At 35.7% G+C, this 23,006-nt stretch overlaps 1 protein-coding gene across 4 annotated transcripts in view; it reads right to left on the bottom strand.

The window, feature by feature from the left end:
- Window positions 1-23,006, bottom strand: part of LOC117405967 (beta-arrestin-1) — a 65,857-nt gene that overhangs the window by 3,814 nt on the left and 39,037 nt on the right. Inside the window, exons 2-15 of one of the 4 annotated variants that reach the window (XM_034009549.3) lie at window positions 22,862-22,892; window positions 17,861-17,921; window positions 16,171-16,215; window positions 14,388-14,584; window positions 13,887-13,946; window positions 13,717-13,784; window positions 10,632-10,767; window positions 7,009-7,093; window positions 6,056-6,128; window positions 5,425-5,562; window positions 4,984-5,067; window positions 4,198-4,221; window positions 1,700-1,767; window positions 384-435 (exon numbers count right to left, since the gene is read on the bottom strand). In XM_034009549.3, coding sequence (XP_033865440.1) covers window positions 384-435; window positions 1,700-1,767; window positions 4,198-4,221; window positions 4,984-5,067; window positions 5,425-5,562; window positions 6,056-6,128; window positions 7,009-7,093; window positions 10,632-10,767; window positions 13,717-13,784; window positions 13,887-13,946; window positions 14,388-14,584; window positions 16,171-16,215; window positions 17,861-17,921; window positions 22,862-22,892 — 1,122 coding nt within the window. The remainder of the gene's footprint in view (window positions 1-383; window positions 436-1,699; window positions 1,768-4,197; window positions 4,222-4,983; window positions 5,068-5,424; window positions 5,563-6,055; window positions 6,129-7,008; window positions 7,094-10,631; window positions 10,768-13,716; window positions 13,785-13,886; window positions 13,947-14,387; window positions 14,585-16,170; window positions 16,216-17,860; window positions 17,922-22,861; window positions 22,893-23,006) is intronic. The other 3 variants (XM_034009551.3, XM_034009550.3, XM_034009553.3) reach the window with 3 other exon arrangements.

Here is a 23,006-nt window from a genome sequence, read left to right as displayed (position 1 = left end):
TATTCACGTTGACATTTCTTGTAGTGTTTGCCCTAGGTAGGTATTGACATTGTTTCATATACCAGTGTTTAACATCCACAGAAATTGCATCAAATAAGTAAAACCACATACATGCTGCATTGTTAGTTAAAATAGATGCCTTTGTAAACATGCTGGATTCTGCTACGGTATTTTTTTTTGCAGTGACCATTTAATGAAGTTTAGTCTTACTTGTGTTTATCTTCTGTGCATGCATGACGATAATGGTGCGGGTGATAAACAGAAGAAAGAAGACTCATGGTTGCAAATAGACACAGATAGTGGAAAGAAAAAAGCATGCAATATTTATATCACCATGCAACCCAGACAGCATGCATGTCCGTGACAGTCAATTCTTTGCTTACTTGGTGTCAAATTCTATCAGATTTGTATCAATGGGTGCTTCATTTTCTGGAACTAAAATCAAAGTGAAAACAATACTGATAATACAGCAATATACCATTAAAAAATTTAGGTGTGACAAAGGAAGACAGTCCAGACAGTGCTCATGGAGTTCATAAATTGCGATGCCATTGGGGGGACAGCACTGTTCCAGGTCCATATATGGCAAAAGGTATAGACAATAACAGTTATGTTACATTCTGAACAAGGTATGAACTAACACAGATATTTAGATATTGCTATATTTGTATTGCAGTTGCTAATTTAAATTCAAAGAGCTTGGCGAAAAATGCAATGGAAAAATAGAAATGTGTTCAATAAACAAATGTGCTAACACATTATTGATAATGGGGTAATGCTATCCAAATAAATATTGTCTTTAATGAGCTGTAAAATTATTGAATTAAGAACTAAGCTAATACAGTAAATTACCCAGAATGTATGTTTTAAACACAAAAACGAGTCATAGTAGCTAACAACAATTCCATAAAGCGTACATGGGTTTATTATATACTGTAGGTCTCATATGTGCAGTTTAAAAAAAAAAACACATGTTATTGTAAACATGAATTAAAAAAAAAAAAAAAAAAAAAACATTATAAGAGGCACTACACTTGGTTAAATAAATCTCTGTTTGCAATGCATGCTTTCAGTTAGTGTTGCACTTGCTTGGTCAATTCACCTGGAGGACGAAATTGGCCCCACCCCTTCAGTGGCTTGTTTCCTATAACCAGCCAACCACCTACTTCCCCTATCAACTGACATGCCTTCAGCCAGTAACATGTTTTGACCCAGAAAACACTGTCAAGGTTAAATGACCCAGGAAGTGCAGATGACCTAAAAAAAGGCACAGAAACTGCAAACTTCCTTTTACCTAAAGATATACCAAATAACATGTTTTAAACAGAAAACACATGTGTGCTACAACACATATTTCTTTAAAAACTACATTTGAGACTAATGTAGCTAATGGAAGTGTCAAACAGGTAAGAATTATTTTGTGAGCTACAATTACTTTAAATACGGTAGTGCCACCCTTTTATAATGCTGTAGTTGAGTTCCACTGTTTAGACACTGTGTGTGAATGCATGTGTTAGTGGAAAGGCATGATGGGGCAAATTGGAGCCATGACCATACTGCCAGCTAGACCAGCAGCATAAAGAGCCACATTTAGAGGGAGCACTTTAGCATGTATTCTTATATTGATTTTGTTGCCTGAAGGTTCGTTCTTTCTGAAACCTTACAAATTGACAATAAAGATTTACAGGGTTCACTATACCTTCTCTGTATAATTCTTCAATTGGTTTGGGATGCATTAGAGTGAATGGAAGTTCGACAGCAACGTCACTGAAAAAGAAGCAGAAAGATATAAACCTGTTTTCATAATTAGCAGGCAACTTGACATTGTATTTGATGCAACCATGTAATCGTTTGCAGCCAATGAACTGTAATGACTGATTTTGAAATTGTTATTGTGTTTTTGATGGAAGAATGTATCCTGTAATGCAGCTAGCAGGTGGGGTTATAGACTTCAAAAACTACAGTATTGCACAAACCTCTTGGGATTTAAAACCTACTTTGAAACCTCTCCATCTTGGTTAATACCAACATGATTTTAAACAGCTCACCAACATGAAATAAAGACTGCGACATGCATGAACAATATGGTAGTAAAGTCCTATCCTTGCATGTGTTGCTTATCAGATAAAATGATTTTATCAGATTATGAGAACAGAGCTCAAGAAGATTGTGAAAGCCATGCTGCTGTATGTCAAGAGACACAGATTTTACAACGGATACTTCATGAACAGTTACACATCTATAGACACAACAGAACTATCTCCTACACAAAATGAACCCCTGTAATATTATTTTTAAACAGTCACAACTGCTGTGATACTCTTCATTGCATGCCTATAACTCAACTGATCCCACAATGTGCTATTCACTAACAGTTCCTCATTGAATCAGCAGGGCTTGTTTCAAAGCTCTCGTGTGCCTTTACAGCCACTGTGTTTCTTGTATTATTCGATCAAATCTCATTGCATTTTGCAAACTGGATCAGGGATGCTCATTCCTTTTCAAATAAAACAAATACATTAAATATAAGAGATCAATAAACATCTGGAGATGCTTAGATATATACGTTTCTTTTCTTTTTCAATTCTATTAAATCTAAAAGGTGGTGAATCTAAATACTGCCATTGCTTAAATCATTTAAAAAAGGGACTTTTAGAATATCTAACAGTGTGCGACTCTCTTATGCTTGTCTTTAAGTACAATTATATGTTTTGTCTTAACTGAATATTAAAACCGTGATCCACCACTGTTTAGATCAATTGAAAAAACAAAACAAGAGCTTCTTCTTCCTTGTTTACGTTGTGGTGTACATCTGGGCCTTTGAAAGTAGATGATGCTGGTGCGAAAAAAACACACCAACTGATAAGCAGAAGATCCACGCATTAACAGACAGCATTTGAAATGTATCTACCAAAATGCTGACACATCCGTAATCCCCTTTTATTTTCTTAAAGTTTGTTCTGTGCAATTGGTAACATGTGGCAGAAATAAAGCCTAATTAAAACCTTAATAAATCTATCTTAATTTAGTCAGCCCCAAAAGGTAAAGAAAATGTCATTTAAAATCAGAATGAATGACTTTGATATGCATGGATTCTACTTTTTTTGCCATGAGTGGCTGTAGCTGTAGCTTACAGTATATGTCTTTAATTGTGCAGTTTTTAAGGCTGGCAGTGGCACTTCTTTTTTTTATCTAAACTCTTTCATTTAAACATTTCAGAGAGAATACAATAAAAAAAAAAACTTTTATTCACATGCCCTTAGTTTCAGCTATTTTGCAATGTTCACCTAAATTGTTCCTTTTTTTTTTTTTTTTTTAATTACTCCAGCTTCCACATCTTGGTAATTGTGTGATAACATGGAACACATGCTACTACGCATGCATCACTGTGGCCTAAAAATCACCAAGAGAAAAGTTGCTTGTGTGGTAAAACATCAATCTTCTATTCTAATTGTTAACTTCACTGATGGACATGCAGATTGTTTTATGTATACTGTCAACAGTGGTTTTAAACCTGGGGGGGCTGTACCAATTATCAAGAAATTGTTATGGAACCATTATGGGACTATACTAACATACAAATATGTCTCTATGGGAGATTTGTGGATAATTAGGTTAATTGTGCTTCACAATATTTTCAGTTTGCCTCTTTTGAAGTCTCCGATTTAAGTTTAGCTCAGTGAGCCATACATGCCTAAAGAGCCATCTGCTGGACTGCCCTGACTCACAGTGCACACTTATCTTTATACATGCAACCTCTCAAAGCTGCCTTTTCAGACGTGACTGCAGAGGAATACGAGTATGTGTGCTCAGCTCTTGTCTATTATGAGCCTAAGACTAACACTGTGCCAGTAAAGCATAACTGATTTTGCTACAGAAAGTGCCAGGTGACCCAAAAGCTGCCTTTCATGGGAGCTTTTGGTTGGTGTTGTGAAAAGGATTTATTATTGGAATTTTTTTAATGAAAGAAAATCAGGTTGAAAACCACTGTTTTGTGATGCACCAATAAGAATACAAACAGCATTCCAGTCTAAATGTATTACTGAAACACCCAGTAACCTTATTGGGAGGTTCAAGCTAACAATTGTTCGATTTCTTGTACACAATTTGAATAATTAGGTTTGTTAGTTTGGAGGAACACTGTTTTAACAATGTCATGCAATACGTGGTCATATCAAACAAAGTTGTACCAGTTACCTTGATGCAAGGTCTCCCAAGAGGCTGAAATTATTAAGAAATTAACATATATTTTACAATTAGGCACAATAACCTGCATACATATGCTGAACATAAAATGATAAAGTTGAAATATTGTATACTTTCATCTTGACGCTGAAAACAGTCTAAAAACTCTTCTTGTTCCAATATCAAAATACCCTTTTTGCACTCCAGAAATAATGCATGGTCAGCACCCGCTGAAAATATGAAATAATTATGTGAATGAAAATCAAGCTAATTGTTAATTGAGGCTACCACCAATTCCATTAAACATAGGTCAGAGATTGCTAATATTTCATAAATCCATTTGCCTCCGTCTAATATTTAAACTATGCATTGGTTACTGGTGCATACTATGTGTTTATTATATATATATATATACTTTCTTACACCATTTATATTTTTTAAATTCTAAACTTTCTTTTAAATTGTTTAATGAATGTCAGCATCAGCTATAATTTGATTGTCAATGAGTATTATATAGTGTTCGAATTAAAACCTCAATTTACTGATTTGTAAGCAAACCAAGGAAGAACGAGGCATAAACAGGTTTTTTCTGTTTGTTTCTTTTCTTTCATATGCCAGGAGAACTCTGGTTATGTGAAGCAACAGAGACACCTGGTGGCAAGGCAACTGAATGTAATAACTTCATGAGAACCTCTCATGCCAAGTTTTTTTTTTTAAATCTACTGTATGTAGATTTAAAAACAAACAAATATGCAATTTCTTTATTATTAGTGAGTTCCAAATACATAATCAACATACCCGCCTCTGGATACAACCAGCTTCACTTTGACTTTGTAAGACACTAGGATCCCCAGGATCTCTTTATTTGCCCCTTCTCTTAATCTACAAAGTGAAATAGAAATAATAATTTAGAATACATTACATTTTCAATAAACCTGCATGCCTTTGGATCCAGTAGTGCTGCTAGAATTTCCATACAACACTGCCACCTACCCACAGTGACATTTATAAATGCTGTTTTAGAATTTTACAGAGAAATAAATAGGGTATGTACAATTAAAAAAAAAAAAAAAAAAACACATTTCCAAATGTATTGTGGGTTTATAATGTCATATAAATCTATAATAGTCTATAATATTTTTACTGCAGGGTCATTGTCCCCCACAGCTCCACACTTAAACAGGTTCAGTCCCAGCCAATAAGATGCTGGTTTTACAACATTAGGGTACAAATACTCACAAAGTACTGGATGCCAAGTTCGTGTCCTCGTGTTTGAGTTTTCCATCCAGGGCCAGGCCTCTTTTGTCATGGTTGTTGGCAAGGAATGGAGTCAGAGTATACACTTTGCAGAAAGTGGCACTGGGGGCCACAAAGTCACTGAACAAAACAGACACAAAGATATATTTTATAACAATAAGAGACATTTGATTTAATTAAACAGCACAACTCTTATAACATTAATTACACTACAGTGAAATATATTTAATGCAATTCCTTATATATATACACTGTTCTTTATATTGTTAATCTAATAAGAAAATGTATTATTCATTTAGTATTGAGATAAATCACTTAGAAATATCACTAAACGGTTACAAATACGTGCATTTATATTGATATTTGTTTAAATAAACAGCAAAATTAATATATCGTGTTTGTCTATTTTTTTTACAATAATATGTTCCAATACAGTGGGGTTTTCAGGACAGAGATGCTCTTTTTTCAAATACTGTAGAATCTTAAATGTCCACTAAGTTGACAGAATGAACTGTAGCTGTTTTTTTGTTGTTGTTGTTTTGTTGTTGTAGAAAGCATGACATATTTGTATTATTATGTATTGAAATGCGTTGAAAACCTTTATAGAACTTACTCAGCTTCTTCTATTGCCACAGGACACTTGTACTGTGCCGTGTTAAACAGGCAAATGTCTGCATACTGACGCACTGCACAGACACACAAAAGATTAGATGTTGTTATTTTACGTTAACACAGTGGTTGTATGCAAAAGCAATGCATTTGGTAACCATTCATTTTCAATTCCAATAATAGCACTACATACAAGTGTACAGGTTCACTCCAAACGTAACAGATCCTGTACGTGTAACCCAATTGTGTTTACAAAATATTCAAGGTGCTGGTTCCTGCAAAAGCACATGTGTTTCAATGGGGTGTCCTTCTGGTTAAAACACTGTTGTAAAGTAAACACCATACTGCATATGATGCACTGTGCCTTACATTTGAGACATTACAGCAAATGAAAAAAAAAAGTGACTGGCAGACATAAATGTCCTTTCTTTGCTTTTATGCTTTTACAGCTTTGGTTAGCATGTGAAAGTCAGTTCAAATGTGTTCAAAGGCAGGGAATGCAAATGAGCTGCCCATCTCTTTCACACACATCTTTCTGCTCTGGTTATTACAAGGCATTACAATAACTGTGCAAATACTGTTTACATACAACAGAAAGAATGATGTGATTATCAGCCTTACTGTAATTTCAACGTGTAAAACAGACATAGAAGACATGGAAAAATACAGGGTGCTGCAAATAGGTATTTTTTTTTCTTTCTTGAAAGGTTCAATGAAACAACTGTGTGTGTGCATATATATATATATATATATATATATATATATATACACACATTATATAATAGGAAATTATGTAATTACACAAATTAACAAGCGCTTTAAGTAACAGGTATACCCGTAATCAGTACTGGTAAGACTGGGATCTCGGAGTCCCTGAGAGCATATTAGTACGGATAGGAATGTCAGAGCAGTATAAAAAGCACAGAATATAAATCTGTAAACAATCAAAATGATTACCTGAGATCTTTATTTTCTTCACTGTTTTATTTGTGTTGTTTGTTACATGAACATTGACGTTTATTGGTTCCCCATGATAATAAATCTATAAGGTAACAATTGAAATAATTAAAACATTAAAAATGAGCTTTAAAGAAAATGTTATCTAGTCATAAAATCTTTGTCATGTAGACAGACACTTGAAACTTCTGATAGCAGGTGCTTTAGAATAGTGTTGAATTCATAGAGGACTTTAAACTAAGTAAGGAACAAAAAATGGACAACAAAAATGGCCGTGGCATTTACTGCAGTAGCTTGTATGTAGTATAAAGGGCACTTAACTAGACTATTTATTGCAACCTTTACAGCATTATTTACTCACAAAATAAATCCTACATTTTTATAATGGCTAGAAGCAAATGTTTAATCAAAAGTGCCCTTTGCTTCGTCTTACTGTGTATTATTAGGACAACACATAGCTGTTGTGCTATCTGGAAGTGCCACGAACTGGTTGGTGTTGAACAAATGGCAAAAACATGTATTCAGCAGAAGGATTTCATGCAAAGTAGGGTTATAAGGCCCCCACACAGAGAGCTGTGGCTGTCATGGTTACCTCACACAGTTTGTGAGCTGGATAGACAAAATAAATGTGGGTGATGACCAACTTGTCACCTCTTGTGACAGCTCCACTGTGTCAGGTATTGAAATATGTGAAATGCCCACAACACAAAGAAACGGATGTGTCAATAATATGTAAACTAGCCAGGAGTATAATACAGCATTAAAGTAAGCACTGTGATTTGGCATTTAGAGTTCAATTGCAATCAATCACTTCCCCCAGTAATTACCTGTCATTTGTAAGGCCCGAATCTGAAGGCACTGACCAGTTATTCATTTCTATCTAGTGCAGCCTCCACCAGATCACATACAAACACAGCTTCTTAGACTATTTTGGATACAGAACCTTTAGATTAAATGTACAGTGCTTTAAAGTTGTTTTTTTTACATACTGGAAAAAATGTAATATATATGTACAAAAAGAGGTCAGAATTACCTAATGAACGAATCATTATGCATCCATTTAAAATGTAAAAATAGAAGACAATACAGTAGAAAAATATTGCTGTTGATCTTTGTAGATTTTACATTTTTTGAAGGAGACAATGTTTCAGTCGAAACATTCAATTATTATTATTATTATTATTATCCTATAGTAGACACCTTTGAAAGCTAAAAGGACAGTAGAATATTACATTCTTGCTTCACAGGCCTTATGAGTTAATATTCCTTGAACGTATCTCTGTCAAAAAAAAAACACTTTGTACAGGTACAGGTTTGAAAGTTTTCACACTTTCAAAAATGACTTAGCACCTCTGACCAGAGAAGGTCAAACAACAATAATTGTCTGTGATTCTGAATGTGTTATGTGTGTGCTCAAATCAGAGTTGTAACAAGTCACCAAAACTGGGACTCGTGTTGAGTCGAGTCATTGGGGAGTAAAGACTCAAGTCAAGTCTTTGACAATACACAATTAGGATGCACAATAATGTGGTCATATTTGCCCCACTTATGTTCACTATTAAAAGTCCACGGTTTCTGCTTTGTTTTCATCTTTCCATTTTAGTGAATTTGATTCCTTGACCTATTTATAAGCACATTTTGCCACTGAATAAAGATCCCTTTCTCTGTGCTCAGTTGGGTTGGATGTTTAGTAATGAATGCTACCACAAAACATATCTAAATGTTTTCTCACTTCAACACTGACACGCCCTTATAGTTTTGTTTCAGACACATTAACCAAATTAAATTACATGTGGTGGCATTTAATTTAATGATGAGATATTACTGCAAGGTTTTAACACATAGGAGACAAATAGAAAAATAATGAAACTGAGGCAACATTGTATATAATTCAGTTGTATATATTTTCACAGGTAACTCAGAATCTGTACTACATATCTCTCCTCTTAGTGCAAGCTGAGCTATGGAGTGTCTTTTTCCATTAAATGTCAACTAGACATTTAAGTAACAGATACTGTTTCACAAAAGCACAAAACATAATAAAAAGGTGTCTGTTGGAGTCCTAACTAAGTTAAAGCATTATGTATATGTATGTTAAAAGTATAAGATGTGACTGGAAAGAAAGAAAAAAAACAATGTAAGCCTTAGTAAGACTTTAAACATAGGCCTCTAGTTTCACAGACCCTGATTAGCACTGACCTTGGACTACCTGATATTAGTTTAGGTAAGCTTCCAAATGTTTGTAGTGAGCACCAAATACTTCCCAAATTATTTACTTTTCAAGCTTTCACTAGGCCTATTCGAAACGTTTTCCCTACATTCACTACCTTTATTTGTGTGCTAACAAAACCTGAAAATAACTCCTAATCAGTGCTTTTTCTGCCATGTTTAATTTGCCCTGGCATTTTTTTTTTTTTTAAATATACTCATCAGTAAAATACCGCTGTTGCATGGTGCCTGAATTTTTTATTAATTTAGATTCTCATTTTAGCCGTTGAAAAAAACTAAAAACCTACCGGTATAAATTAATGACAGTTACCGGTGCTGTGTTTTGAATGCGGTTTATTCATATTGTCGCTTTACAGTGCTGGCAGGATGCAGCCTGCTTGTTTCTCTCCCGGTCGACTGTATAATTATTGAAAGCGCTCTCCACCGCCGCAGGTACTTTTAGTGTACTATCCATGCTGTTGTTTAGTTTTTTTCATGTCTGTGACAAAACTCAAATCACTATTTTCCTCAGGATTTTCTGTGATCAGTGATCAGAAATCTGTCTTTGCTTCCCGCCTACACATTTTGATTCCGGGGCTCCCTGCTGCTTGTGACGTTATGACCACAGAATGGTGCTATAGGCTAGGAAGGTGTTTTCTATTTCCTTAGCAATGGTCTTAACAACCATGGCAGGAACCTGTTTATGTGCAAAATGACAAGATGACTGTGTGTGTTAGAGAGGGGCTGCATGTATTGAAAATGAAATAAGTTTGTTATTGATTTTATCATAAAGAAAATGACTTGAGTCAGATGGAGACTTTTTTGCATGACTCGAGTCACATCTTTTGAGCAGAGAGTCGAGTCGAATGGCAATGACTCGACTCACGAAAAATTGCGACTTGATTCCGAGTCGAGTCATTGACTCAAGTCATTACAAATCTGTCTCAAATAAAAATAAGTGATCAAAAAATAATTGCTTTTCAATCTCAAGAAATGTGCCACTGTGATGTGTGAGCCGATGTACAACTATGAGTTAGAATTCAGCTGCAAAAGAACAGTGAAGCTCTGGGGAGCCTCTCAGCATCGGATTGAAAAAGCCTCGCAGCATCGGATTGAAAAAGCCTCACAGCATCGGATTGAAAAAGCCTCACAGAATCGGATTGAAAATCAATCAAATCCATTCCGTATAGTAGGATAAAGACCTTGTGCTCAACTGTTAAGCCAGTACAGAGTTACATTTGGTATATGTTCTTCATAAAGAGCCATTTAATGTGGAGAAGGCTGGTTAATCTGTGACTAAATGGCATATCAAAAATAAAGTATTTTGCGTAAAGTTTTTTTATATTGTCATATACCTCCTTTCATACCATATGTACAGTATTGCACTCAAGTCTTTATCAGATTATTACACTTACTTCTTTGTCCAACGATGCTTCAAGATGCAGTGGTTTATCCGACATGAGAAACTGCCGAGTCGTCTCTGCCATGGGCTGAGGGCCTGGCTTCTCAGGTGCGTACTGCACTTTCCGAATTACAAGACGCACTGAATTCCTGTAAACAAGAACACAAATTACAAGAACGTTTTATGCTGAAAGCCACGTAACAGTTTCTTTGTATTCAGCCGATTAAGGATTTGAAGTCCGAAACATCCAGATAATTGATTTGTAATCAATTATTCTATATTTAAGTACCTGAAATATCCTTTTTTCTTTTATTTCTTTCTTTATATATATATATATATATATATATATATATATATATATATATATATACACATACACACACTGTATATATATGTATATCAAAACACATTGACGTTATCGATGTCAAAGTACCTAACAAAATGTTTGTAAGGATGAAAATGTACTATTTTGTCCCGGCAAACTACAGCACTTTAAATTAGTTTTTGGCTCTTACAACCTGGTGACATAAAAAAACTGTTGAGAATACATGACTTTAAACCATGAACATTTTACATTTTATTAATTTAGTTAACAGCAGTAGTGTTTATAGTTAATTAATTCGTGAAATGATTAAAACGCAGGCAATAATGAATGTAATTATTCCCTCAGAAAGTTAATTAAAAAAATGTCTGCTCGTTGTGAAGGTCATTTGGAACTCAAGTGAGTAACTAAAACATGATCTGCCGCCTTTGATGGTTTAGAGCTTATTCGTGTGATCTTGTAACCAGAGTGAAATGTCATGTATTTGCAACAACAACTATACTGCTGAGAACTTGACATTTCAATTAATGTGTACAAAATATGTCAAATATATGCAAATGATTTTAATAAGCAAGCTGTCTCATAGGTGCAGTGGTAAAATGAAACCACTTTCTAGGAGTGGCAAACGACTGGGAGAGGCAATGTATTGTCCATTTAACTCCAATCAATGGCTCACTAAATATGTTAGTATGCCTTAACAGATAACCCTCCTCTCTTCAAAAACAGATAAAATATTTTAAAATGCAAGCCGTCCCAAGTCCAATGGAAAATAACCAGATGGGATATTTGTCCTTCATTTTACCCACCCAGCAAAGGATTTCCGAAATGGTATTCCATTCAATACGATGCCTGTGTTGGCATAAGGCTGACACCTTTTGAAACTTCTCTGTATATCATCAAGGCCCATCGTGTTTTGCCACAAAGGCTCAGACACACACCTGATCTCAGTGATAGTAGGTTTGCAGGTTTTTTTAAGGTTTAACAGTATTTATGTTCTTTATTTCTATTTAGAACATGATTCACTATAGGAAAAAAGGTAATGGATAGTAAGTGAAGTTAAGTTAATAGCTACTGTTTTAATAACAGTAAGTTAATAAATACAATGCCCCAAAATACATGGAAAGAAAACGTCGCTATAGCACTGCACTGGTAGCAATCGCTGATAGCCATCAGCAGCCAAAAGCAGGCCGGCAGGGAGCTCATGTTAAAGGAACGCCATGAGAGTGCAAGCTGAGAGTTGGTAAAAAGGGGGTGGTGGGAGAAAGGAAACAAGATGAAAAAAGGGCGGGCTCAAGTGAGAATAAATAGTGTTCTGCTCTGATTGGATGGAAGAAAGCATATTCTCCTATAAATACCAATATAATTGTTTTAGTGTTTGGTCCTTAATAGTATAATAGATCACAATATACTGTAATGTATGTTGGAAACTATTTTTGGAAAACTTTCATCATCAAAATTGACTTAACAGAAGTGACTAAGGAATCATGTCCTGGTCTGACACTGATGTATTTTTAAAGAAATGACAGCCTACCTTCGATCTACTTCTTGGGATTGCTATACAAATCAACTTGGTTGACCTCTAGAAATACAATAGGTCGGGGTTTGGTGCTGGTAGGCGCCCCTTTGACACTCGCCCCCTAGTGGATGCAATAAATACCTCACTTGTACAATGTGATATTTCCTACTGATGCATTTCTTACATCAGGTTAAACTTTGGTGTACCAGATGAAATCTGAAAGTAGACGTGTTTCTGAGAGGTCTACTGTGACCACAGGGGTGTTTTAAACTTTTTTTTTTTTTTAAATAAGTCACAAGGAAGTAATACCCGAGATAGAAAATGTTATACAAATGGAATCCAAATAACAAAAGGAATACGTCAGTTTAGAATCATACCCATACCAAGTTGTTTGTGGTCTGATAAATCAAGACAAAGGAGGAAATGTTGCTGCTGACATCACTGGCATTTATATTGGCAATCCAGGCCCATCCCCAATTAAGTCAACCATTCCAACATAACTGTATCAGCAACTGGTCCTGGTATCTATTGCATTGATCTAAACCGTGGAAGATCTTAATACCGCTGTTATAGCCAGCTATAGCGCAGACCTGTTTCCACCACAAATATTCCAAGAGTGGGGAACAAAACAGGATTATTATAGATTTAATGTGGGGCATTATTTACGTAGACTCACCCCTGTCTTATTTCTTTCAACCCTCATACAAGAGAGATACTGTTACAGTTTCCACCACGCTTGTGTGATATTTCAATATTTAACAGGTCAACTAAACTATTTTATACATGCAGCCAACCATCTGCAATAATGAGATTTAGAATAGAAAATGTAAAAAGCACTGTGAATATCATTTCTACAGCACACTGATTAAAACATAGACATGCACAAAAAAAGGTAAGATGCAGCAAAATGGCTCACACTATGAGCTAAGAATCACCCACAACTCTGATATGTGTAACATTCGAGCGTAGGTATTCCGTTTTATGCAGTCTATACACACTAAATATATACACAACGATCTAGAGAGGAACGGCCTGTACTCTACATACACAAGTAGGCATGTTTCCTGGAAAGGTAAACTATTCACCACTGTGATCCTATTCACCCTGCATTCTATGGCAATTAGGCAATACTGCTTTCTGTTTTATCAATAGACTTTGTATGATGAAGGAGCAACTGTCTTGTTTCAAACCTTAAATATCATCAGATCAGACTCCCCACTGAATTATTGATTTCTAGACCCTGGTGTGTTCTTTTTGTACCTCTTATGAATCTTTTCTTCCACGTTATCTGCACAAAAGGCTTTCACTTCAAAGTCTACTCCACAGGCCTTCAAAAACCAAACAAAAAAAGGAAACAAGTTATTTCAGAGAAGGGAATGAAACAGACTAAATGAACATCAAAACATATTCTCATTTGGTTTCTGATTTACCTTTCCTGTGTCTTCTGGTCCAGGTTGAAGGGTAACAGAACATGGCAGGTTGGGGGGAATCTAAAGAAACACAAATAAACATTTCACAGTCTATTTAAACTCAGCTTGACTAGGTTTAAGCTTCTAAATAGCACTTAAAAGGGTAATTTCTTAATTTGAAAGCTCAATCACTTGCACATGCTGTTAGATCAGGGAAGATATTTGCCCAATAGCATATAATTTATTTTGAAGTGTGATCAATCATAGACATTAAGCCATCAATGTGTTCTGCGATATGCAATTTGATTAGAAACAATCATTATGATGGATAATGGAACACAATACAACATATTGCCCCATTTCATTTTACAAGCATTTTATACCATCTACTGTTTTAATTCCACATACAGTATTATCAGTGGGAACAACTGTAAAAAAATATATTTATTAATATAATATGTTTCCAGCCATAACTCAAACTTAAAAAAAAATGAAATGAAGAAAGAAACATCTGGGTTTTACCTCAAATGTGAATGGATAGGCGTGCTCCCCAAGTTTTTTGATCAGGCGTTCCTGTAGGCGGGTTAGGGGCTTCTTCTCTTCAGGCACTGGTGGGAAGGCCTGGATATTGGCCACAAAAAGGTCCTTCCTGAATGTTAAGCCAAGGACATCCAGGTCCTCGCGCCCGTATCTGAAGGCGCAGGTTAACGTCACAAACACTGGAATGGGAGAGGTCAAGAGAATCAGAACAATATAGCAAGGAAAGTCTAAACTGACAAACAGCTGTCCCAGTACTCAAGTACAAAGCATACTACAGAACCCTACTGTTGTCTCTACTTTTGTGCAACAGATAAATATGATACATAAACGGTTTTAATCAAATACGGACAGTACTTTTAATTATATGCTCTTACAACTGTATGGTTTTTAATTTCCACCCTCAGGAAAAAATGAATCAAATAAATCTGTATTTACAAAAATGCAGGCATGTTGAAAAATACAGGGGGATCAGCATTTCCGATCTGTCCAAGCTGGTACTGTTTGTTAGAAACGCTGAAATTATAAAAGCTTCTCTTTAAATTCCTCAGGAAGCGAATGGCGCTTCTTTGAAAATGGCTGCCTGTAGGTCATGGATGATTTGAGATTGGTCAGTAACGTTTTGGTTAGTCTTTTCTCAGCAGTAAGTCACGTTAGTCAAGTCTTTTCTTGGTGATTTTAATACATGCATGACTATACTGTACTGTACTTAAATTCGAAGGAATATGGTAGTTTAAAATATTTCTGAGATTAAACATTTTGTATTTAACACCCTGCAAAAGTAAAAGGTTTGCAGTACTGGAAGTTTAGAAATATCTTCCAGGTCAACAGCAGATGTTCATATCACAGCACACTGAAAATGGAGTGCATCAATATGTGGGTATTGTTTATTAACTTTTTTCCTCTAGATTCCTGCCAAATTGCATTTTCAGAGTTGAAAGGAAAGCACTGTTAATTTTCATGCAACTTGCAGAATCTAGCTATTGACCAATATCTAAATGAGTGTTGCCAGTGCTAAGTGAAAATATAAAAGTGAGAAACCTACCCTGTTCTTGACTAATCTTTAAATGCCTTTAATTTGGGTGTACATAATAGCACAAAGGCCTCATCAGGTACTGCAAACAAAGTTAAAAAAGTGTATAACTTATAATTAGGTCTATGACCTACCTGTAGTGTAGATGAAAAATTAATATAAAGTATACATCACATAATTTGGTGCATTCTACAATTTGATTTTTTTTTAATGATTTCAACCCTTTCACCCTTGGCACAGCTTGGAAAATAAGTCTTTTCACTTATCATACTGAATAAATACATCAATAAATATGTCATTATATTAATACATAGTAAATATTCTGTAAAGATATGCATTGTACATCAAACAACTTAATAATAAAAGTTTTCCAAAAGCATTTTTTTGCGTGTGTGTGTTTTTTGTTTAATGATTTTGCTTCATGGCTAACATGAAATTATACTACAGATGCTTCATGGCTTTCATGTTGATTTAATACCCCCCTTGTAGATTTTAAAAGCAATGTCCAGATCTGACGCTTTTTCTCCCTGTCACCATAGATGTTTCTGGAATTATGAGTGAAGATTGAAAAACAGCCTTTGAGAATTTACACTTGGGATTGAAGAGTGAGTGAGAAGCTCAGGATAGTATTGATATATTGAACCAGTATGTGGATTAATTAAGCAAGGAAAATCTGTTGCGATACGATAGTCTCCTGGAAGACAGGTAATCCAGAAATCAGACCGTCTCACCCACCTTTTCTTTCCTTTAAATATTCTGGGTCCACCAAAACAACGCCATCTACAACACAAAGTAGAGAAGTTTGCAGGATTCCAAAACCAGTATTCCACTAACAGAGGGTAACTTTAACACCCAGCACAGTGAACTTCACTAAACATACATGCTATACAAACTGGTAACACTGTAAGTGATAGGAATTACTAGGGGTGTGCAGAGAACCCTTTACTCATATTGTACGATTAATGTACAGTTGAAGTGGCGACCACTTTGACCAGATTGCAAACCTGCGCGATGTATTTATTTATTATAATTCATTTACTAGTTATTTTGGGGGTTATTGTGGAGGATGCTTGTGTACAGTACATATTAAAGTAGGATGAGAGCAATCAGAGAAACCAACACATCTTCAAGACATAATAATTATTATGTGAGTGTTACTGGGTGATTTAAAGTATGTATTGAGATGAAGTGATGTTGTCTGTGTGTACTACTGTATTTTTGCCATTCTGGTTTAATTAAAACAAGGAATGACACCGTGACACAATCACAAGAAATCTCAAAATATATCTACCTTTGTGACGATAAAAAGTCCTGTTCTTTAACAAGATGATATGCTACTGCTTTTCCTTTCAACAGAATGTATAATGAAACAGTAATTTCTTAGTGTGCAGCAAATAGCAGGCTAAAGTCTTTATGAGATGTATGTACATTAGACACCACATCTCAGAACAAAACAACTACAAACACTGAGATATACTATTGCTTTACAACAAAATGCAATTAAAAGCATGCAATAGCAGTACATTAGCTTCTGTTTATTTTTTACCCCTAGACAAAGACAGAGAAATAGTAACACTATAACCCACACAGACCCCATAAAAAAACATCTCTGTAGTACTGTTTCAGGAAGGCATATGAACATTTGAAGCTATGCGAGTGTCTTCATGCTTTATTAAAAAAGGGTGCACTAACCATAAGCCCCTCCCTCCCAGAGCACGCTCTGTACGCTTGCAGAAAATGCTAATGATTTTAGACAGCCCCCAGTGGAGGATGTGTCACCAAAGACAGCTGGACTGATGGTCCCTCCCCTCGGATTGATTCTCTATATTGAGATTGACAATCGTCTATGCCCTGCTGGAGCCAGGAGCTGATTCAATGCATTTTTCTATATTAGTGTAGATTTTGTTTTCACCAAAGTAATAACAAAATGGCCATACAGGTTACAAATACTCATTTGTACTTGTACTTAGTCACACCCCTACTAATTACAATACTAAGAAATTATGGTCACACTTTAAAATAACTACCACAAATTCCTAATGAATGAATGTGTGAATACCACAGGAATTCACCCTGAATATCTCATGCACTTCCTCTGAGTTCTGATGTTATCACATGTATAACAGTTAAGGTTAGGGATCGTGGTTGAGGTTAGGGCTTACACATGTGATAACATCAGAACTCAGAGGAAGTGCATGACATGTTCAGGGTGAATTCCTGTGGTATTCACACATTCATTCATTAGGAATTTGAGGCCATTATTTCAAAGTGTTACTGAAATTACTATATACTATATATTCTTTCATGTTTTCCATCACTTCACATGTTCACTGTAGAATTTATCTTATATTTATATAACCAAAGGATAGTGCCTTCTTTTGATACACTCTGATATATATTGATACAAGTCAATGTATATACTTACCTACAGGTTCCACTATGTCCACATGATCAACAAAATCCCTCTTCCCAAGATATACTGTAAGCTGAGAAACAAAGTGACACTGATCATCAAAACAGGGCACTTAAGGAGTATAAAGCTTGAGATTCTGTCTGTGCTTCCTGATTCTACCCCAAAAAAACATGTGACCCTGTATTCTTTCAACTCTGTTGACACCACTAAACAGACACAGAGGGAGCCAACATAATTGAAAAGCTGCACAGACAATTCTTAAAGCCCGGTAGAGACATGTGCTGTAAAATCTGATCAAATATCACTATTGATTATGGTTGCCACCTGTCCAGGTTTGACCCGGACAGTCCAGGAACTGGCATCTGTGTCCGACTGGCAGGAATTAATAAACCCAGATGCCCTAATGTCCGGTTTTAAGTGAAACGCATAAGAAACACCAACCTTCCTTAGGTTAAGCAGTTTTGTGTTTTTTTTTTTGTTTTTTTTTTTTTTACAAAGGATTAATTAAGTAGCTGCCAAAATTGTTTATGCCAGACTTGTTAAAGTCTGTAACAAAATGGTACAAATTTGTTTTGGATTGTTATTGTCGATACGTGTAGATACTACTATCCACCGTGCAGGTATTCCAAAGTCCCTAAACAATATGTTAAAATAAATTAGTTCTGCACCATATAAAGAAAAGCTGATTTTGCCAGTGCTTGCTAGTCTATTAACCAGTTTTAAATTTAAAAAGTTTTCGGTTTTATTGTTAAAGTTTTCACACGTGGCAATGCTGTCCTGCAATTACTGAATGATACTGGGATCATTCCACTGTGTTGTTAGTGAACCAGAGCTAAGTTTTAAAACTGAGAGTTAGCAAATGCCTCTCGTTAAAGTGTACTGTAGTTAGTGATCCTTTCCAATTACTGGTATCTTAAAATTGAAGGGCCACATAACAACGATACATATTGTAAGGCCATCTTTGTTGTTCTGCAAGTGGCTGCAGTGACACAATTTGTAGATGCTATAACTAGTTACTGTAAATGAGACAGTGTTTTAGCAGACTCATTTTATTAAGTAAACATGTGTTTGAATGTTTTTTAAAGTAAAAGTAGAAATACAAAACTGTGTGGCATTTCTCTTTGTGAACATGCTAAGAGATAAATGCTGATTCAAAAACCGTCCAAATCTACCAAGGTAGCAAATCCGTGAATTTAATACCAGCCAAAAACTCCCATTATACAGTACATTAGTTTCTTAAAGGATTTCCACTATCTTAGATAGTATAGCATAATATGCATTGCATATTTAGCAGTAGCCATTAGCAACATTGAAAAACCCGAACCAAATTTGAATTCATTTTGACTCATTTTGTCTCCTTTTACCAACACACAATCGATAGTGCCATAGTTTTTAACGTCTATTGATAACGTGGGGGGGGGGGGGGGGGGGGGCAAATTTGTGCCACTGTAGTTGACCACCTTAAATTATTATTATTATTATTTATTTATTAGCAGATGCCCTTACCCAAGGCGACTTAGTCGTAAAAACAAAAAATAAATTTCAAGAAATGATCTGGACTCCAGTGTGATGATACAGTACAGTATAATAAATATATTCAGGACAGCTAACCTGCAAAAACAAAAATGCAAAAATTGCAGACCTCTCAGAATCCTAACAGTTGTATCCTTACTTAGAGTTAATTATAACCTTAAAGTCACCAACATATTGCAAAATTACATATATTCTCTATACAATAGATTCTATTTAAACTGTGGACAACCTGACATTTTAAACATTTTACCTCAAAACAGGAGTGGATGGTTCAGATTTCTTAATTTAGGATTGGCTCATTAAAACAATAGAGAATAACTAGAAAATATGAAGTCATGTTCAAAAGAAAATGTGAAAGAAACAAACTAAAACAATTTATAGGCATTGAAGACAGTAAGATAGATGCAATGGATAGATATACATGTTTAGAGTATGCTCAGGAACAGCCTCCATCAATCACACTGACCCTCATGTCAAGTGTAAAATATTTATTGGTTTAAGAATTAGGTCTATTTTCCACCTTTTATCAACCACTAACTGATTCCCTGCATTGCTGAAAATCTGATGAGTCATCTCTCATAAATATCATTTAAATTCTACACACAGCTCCCTCACCTCCAGAAGCCTGAACACCCCATGCTAATATTATAGAAATCCTTAAGTATTCAGGGTCAATTTGGGGAAAGCATGAAGAGCTGCAGGAAAAGGCACAGGTTTTGCATAAAGGCAAACTACCAGTGCTTGGCATTAGCTAAACAGATCTAAAAGCTACAAAACTGCAGCCCAAAGATGAGTCATCCTTTCCTGTTTCATATTCTCAACAAAGATCCTGCCTCTTCAAGGACTGTTGCAGCCTGTTATTATCATCTCCGTTGTTGGGCAATGTTATAGTGAGCAATCATGAAAGCTACAGACGGTTCAGACAAGAGTTCGAGACCTTGTTAGCATCAAGGACATCATTCTGCCTTCACCCTAATATTTCCTTCTGGTGTCTAGATTAGCATTCCGCAAGACAACGCGATCAAAGCATCTATTTGCACAGCAGTAATGCACAGCAATAGAGAACAATGTGATTTTAACAAGAAGCTTCTACTTGCTGTGACTGCATCCTTAGCTCTGCAAAGAGTGCTGCAGAAGTTTCTTCTTAAACATAATACAAATAATTTATGTTCTTATACAATGATAGTTGCTCTACTGTACGGGAGCCACTCCCACCCCCACCCTGGACCACGTTGTTGCTTTTCTATTCCAATGTAGCAGTTGGTGTTGGGGGACAAAGTTGTGCTATATATTAATTTAATAATAATAATAATAATAATGTACACCACCCACATATCGCGGGTGTCGGGGTCCAGTATAAATCCGCTATATATTGAGGGCCGCGATATAGCGAGAGACCCATAGAAAAACAAATAGGCTAACAAACAAATACTGTACAACCACTCCCTTCTTTTTTGGGGGGCGTCAGGGTCCAATCTAAGTCCTCTTCTCATTCTTCATGTAAAAAGCAGCACACCATTTTAATTTGTACTGTGGAGGGTAATTGCTTCTCATCAACTTCAGTCTCCAATTAATTTCATGAGTCTTCCTCTCCTTTCTCAAATGCACAAACCCGCTGCATTGAAAGAATCCACTCCCAACATAGGAGGCTTGCTGCTAGGGAGCTGACGTCATTGCCTTGTGACTTTTGCTAGTGTATTGCTGCCACATGTGAACACCTCGCTGGCTAAAATAAAAAACGCTTCAGTAAGTAGATATTTAATTTGCTTTGTGTTATTGTGCAATACGTGTGTATATCATCAGTACAATATTAATGCTTTGTTTTTAATTGTTTTGTATATTATTGTTTGTGATGTGCAGTAGGAAATAAAATGAACAGTAATTCTAAGTACCTATGTATATTGCAGCAAAGGCATAAGCAGTTAACAGTGAAAATGGGAAGCCAACTCCAGAACCGCAATATACCCGAATCCGCAGTATAGCGAGGGGCGATATAACAAGGGGTGGGCATATTTAAAATAAATAGGACAGCGAGTGTCATTAAGGTGGATTTAAAATAAATAGGACAGTGAGTATCATTAAGGTGGGGACCAAAACACACACACATACATTATATGTAGTTATTTTTGCTCTGTTAGGTTGCTCTACAATGCATTGTGGCTTAAGACATTGAATTGGAAATAAATCATGAAATTAAGTCATTTACATTACATGGTGTAATGGACACTGCCATGTGCAGGAACTACAGCTCAATAATATTAAATTCAACCAACATGCATAGAAAATGTCATTATATATTGACAAGAAAACTAATCTCAGCTGCACAAAACATCCCCAAAAAACATTATGCAAGCTGGGGGACAGATTAGATAAATTATCACAGACTTTGAGATACCATTTTAAATCAGTCGGCTCGGGACACTTCAAGTATCCTTCAGATCTGTGCAAAACAGTAGAAACTGCCTGCATGATGTTAGCTCATGCAACATGAAATATCATCTGAAGGAACTCCATGGTGAGTGAGTCATTTCTTGTGAAATCAATGTTGTTAAAATTCAGAGCACAACTGCCTTTTATTCTTTTACGCCTCTGGGATGACCCTTTAGAACATAAGAAAGTTTACAAACGAGAGGAGGCCGTTCGGCTCATCATGCTTGTTTGGTTGTTAGTAGCTTATTGGTCCAGGAATCTCATCAAGCAGCTTCTTGAAGGATCCCAGGGTGTCAGCTTCAGCAACATTACAGGGGAGTTGCAACAAACAAGCTTTTTTACAGTCATTAATCACCCGCTCTGAATGCAGAATACCACCTAACCTAACCAGAATACCCACCTAACCTGCTTCATAATGCTGAATACATCATTGCAATAGTTGCTGGATTGGTTTTGATTCTTTTGATGCAGAACCTATTAACATCCATTACTATAATCTGAAATGCAAGGGTAGTTCATTTCGTGGGAGTTCGACCTTTACACATCAGTGTATTATTCAGCATTACATAACCCACAATATGGTTGTAGTATAATAAGGTATCATAAGCAAAAGTGAAAGAAATCCAAGAAAATTAAAAAAGAGCACTACTTGACACATTAGCATGCATTGAATCTACGTTACTTACATAACAGTATGTCAACTGTGCATCCTTGTGAGATTTTCAAAGTGTAGGCTTTAATGCAGCCAGACTTGGATGTTATATGTTATCAATGTTATTTGCTATTTAGTCTGAGGGATATCCACTGGCACCACAAGAAACATCACTGTGTACCTTATCGACAGAGGTCCAGAATACAGTACAATACTGGGACAATATTCCTGGACTGATCTTGATATAAATGTGAGACTAACTTGCAGAGACCTTTTATATCAGGCTTGAGAACATACAGAAGATAATAACCAAACATTGTGCCAAAAATAATGCAACACAAATGTCAAAATAAAACAAATTAATAAATAACAGCCTGGTGGAAGAAGAGCTTGCTTACCTTTCCATTTGGACTTGCTTTCTTAAAGACTCTGAAAGAGAAAGAAAAAGGAAAATATACTTAATAGTTTACTTTTGGAAAACACACAGAACCCGTGGCTAATGTGGCTTGATGGTTTTAGTGTTTGCTCTCATACACATGTTGC

The sequence above is a fragment of the Acipenser ruthenus genome, chromosome 9 (genome assembly GCF_902713425.1).
Source record: "Acipenser ruthenus chromosome 9, fAciRut3.2 maternal haplotype, whole genome shotgun sequence".
In the NCBI taxonomy this organism is placed as follows: domain Eukaryota; kingdom Metazoa; phylum Chordata; class Actinopteri; order Acipenseriformes; family Acipenseridae; genus Acipenser; species Acipenser ruthenus.
The sequence above is the reverse complement of the archived record's forward strand: the minus strand, read 5'-3'. Positions and strand labels throughout refer to the sequence as shown.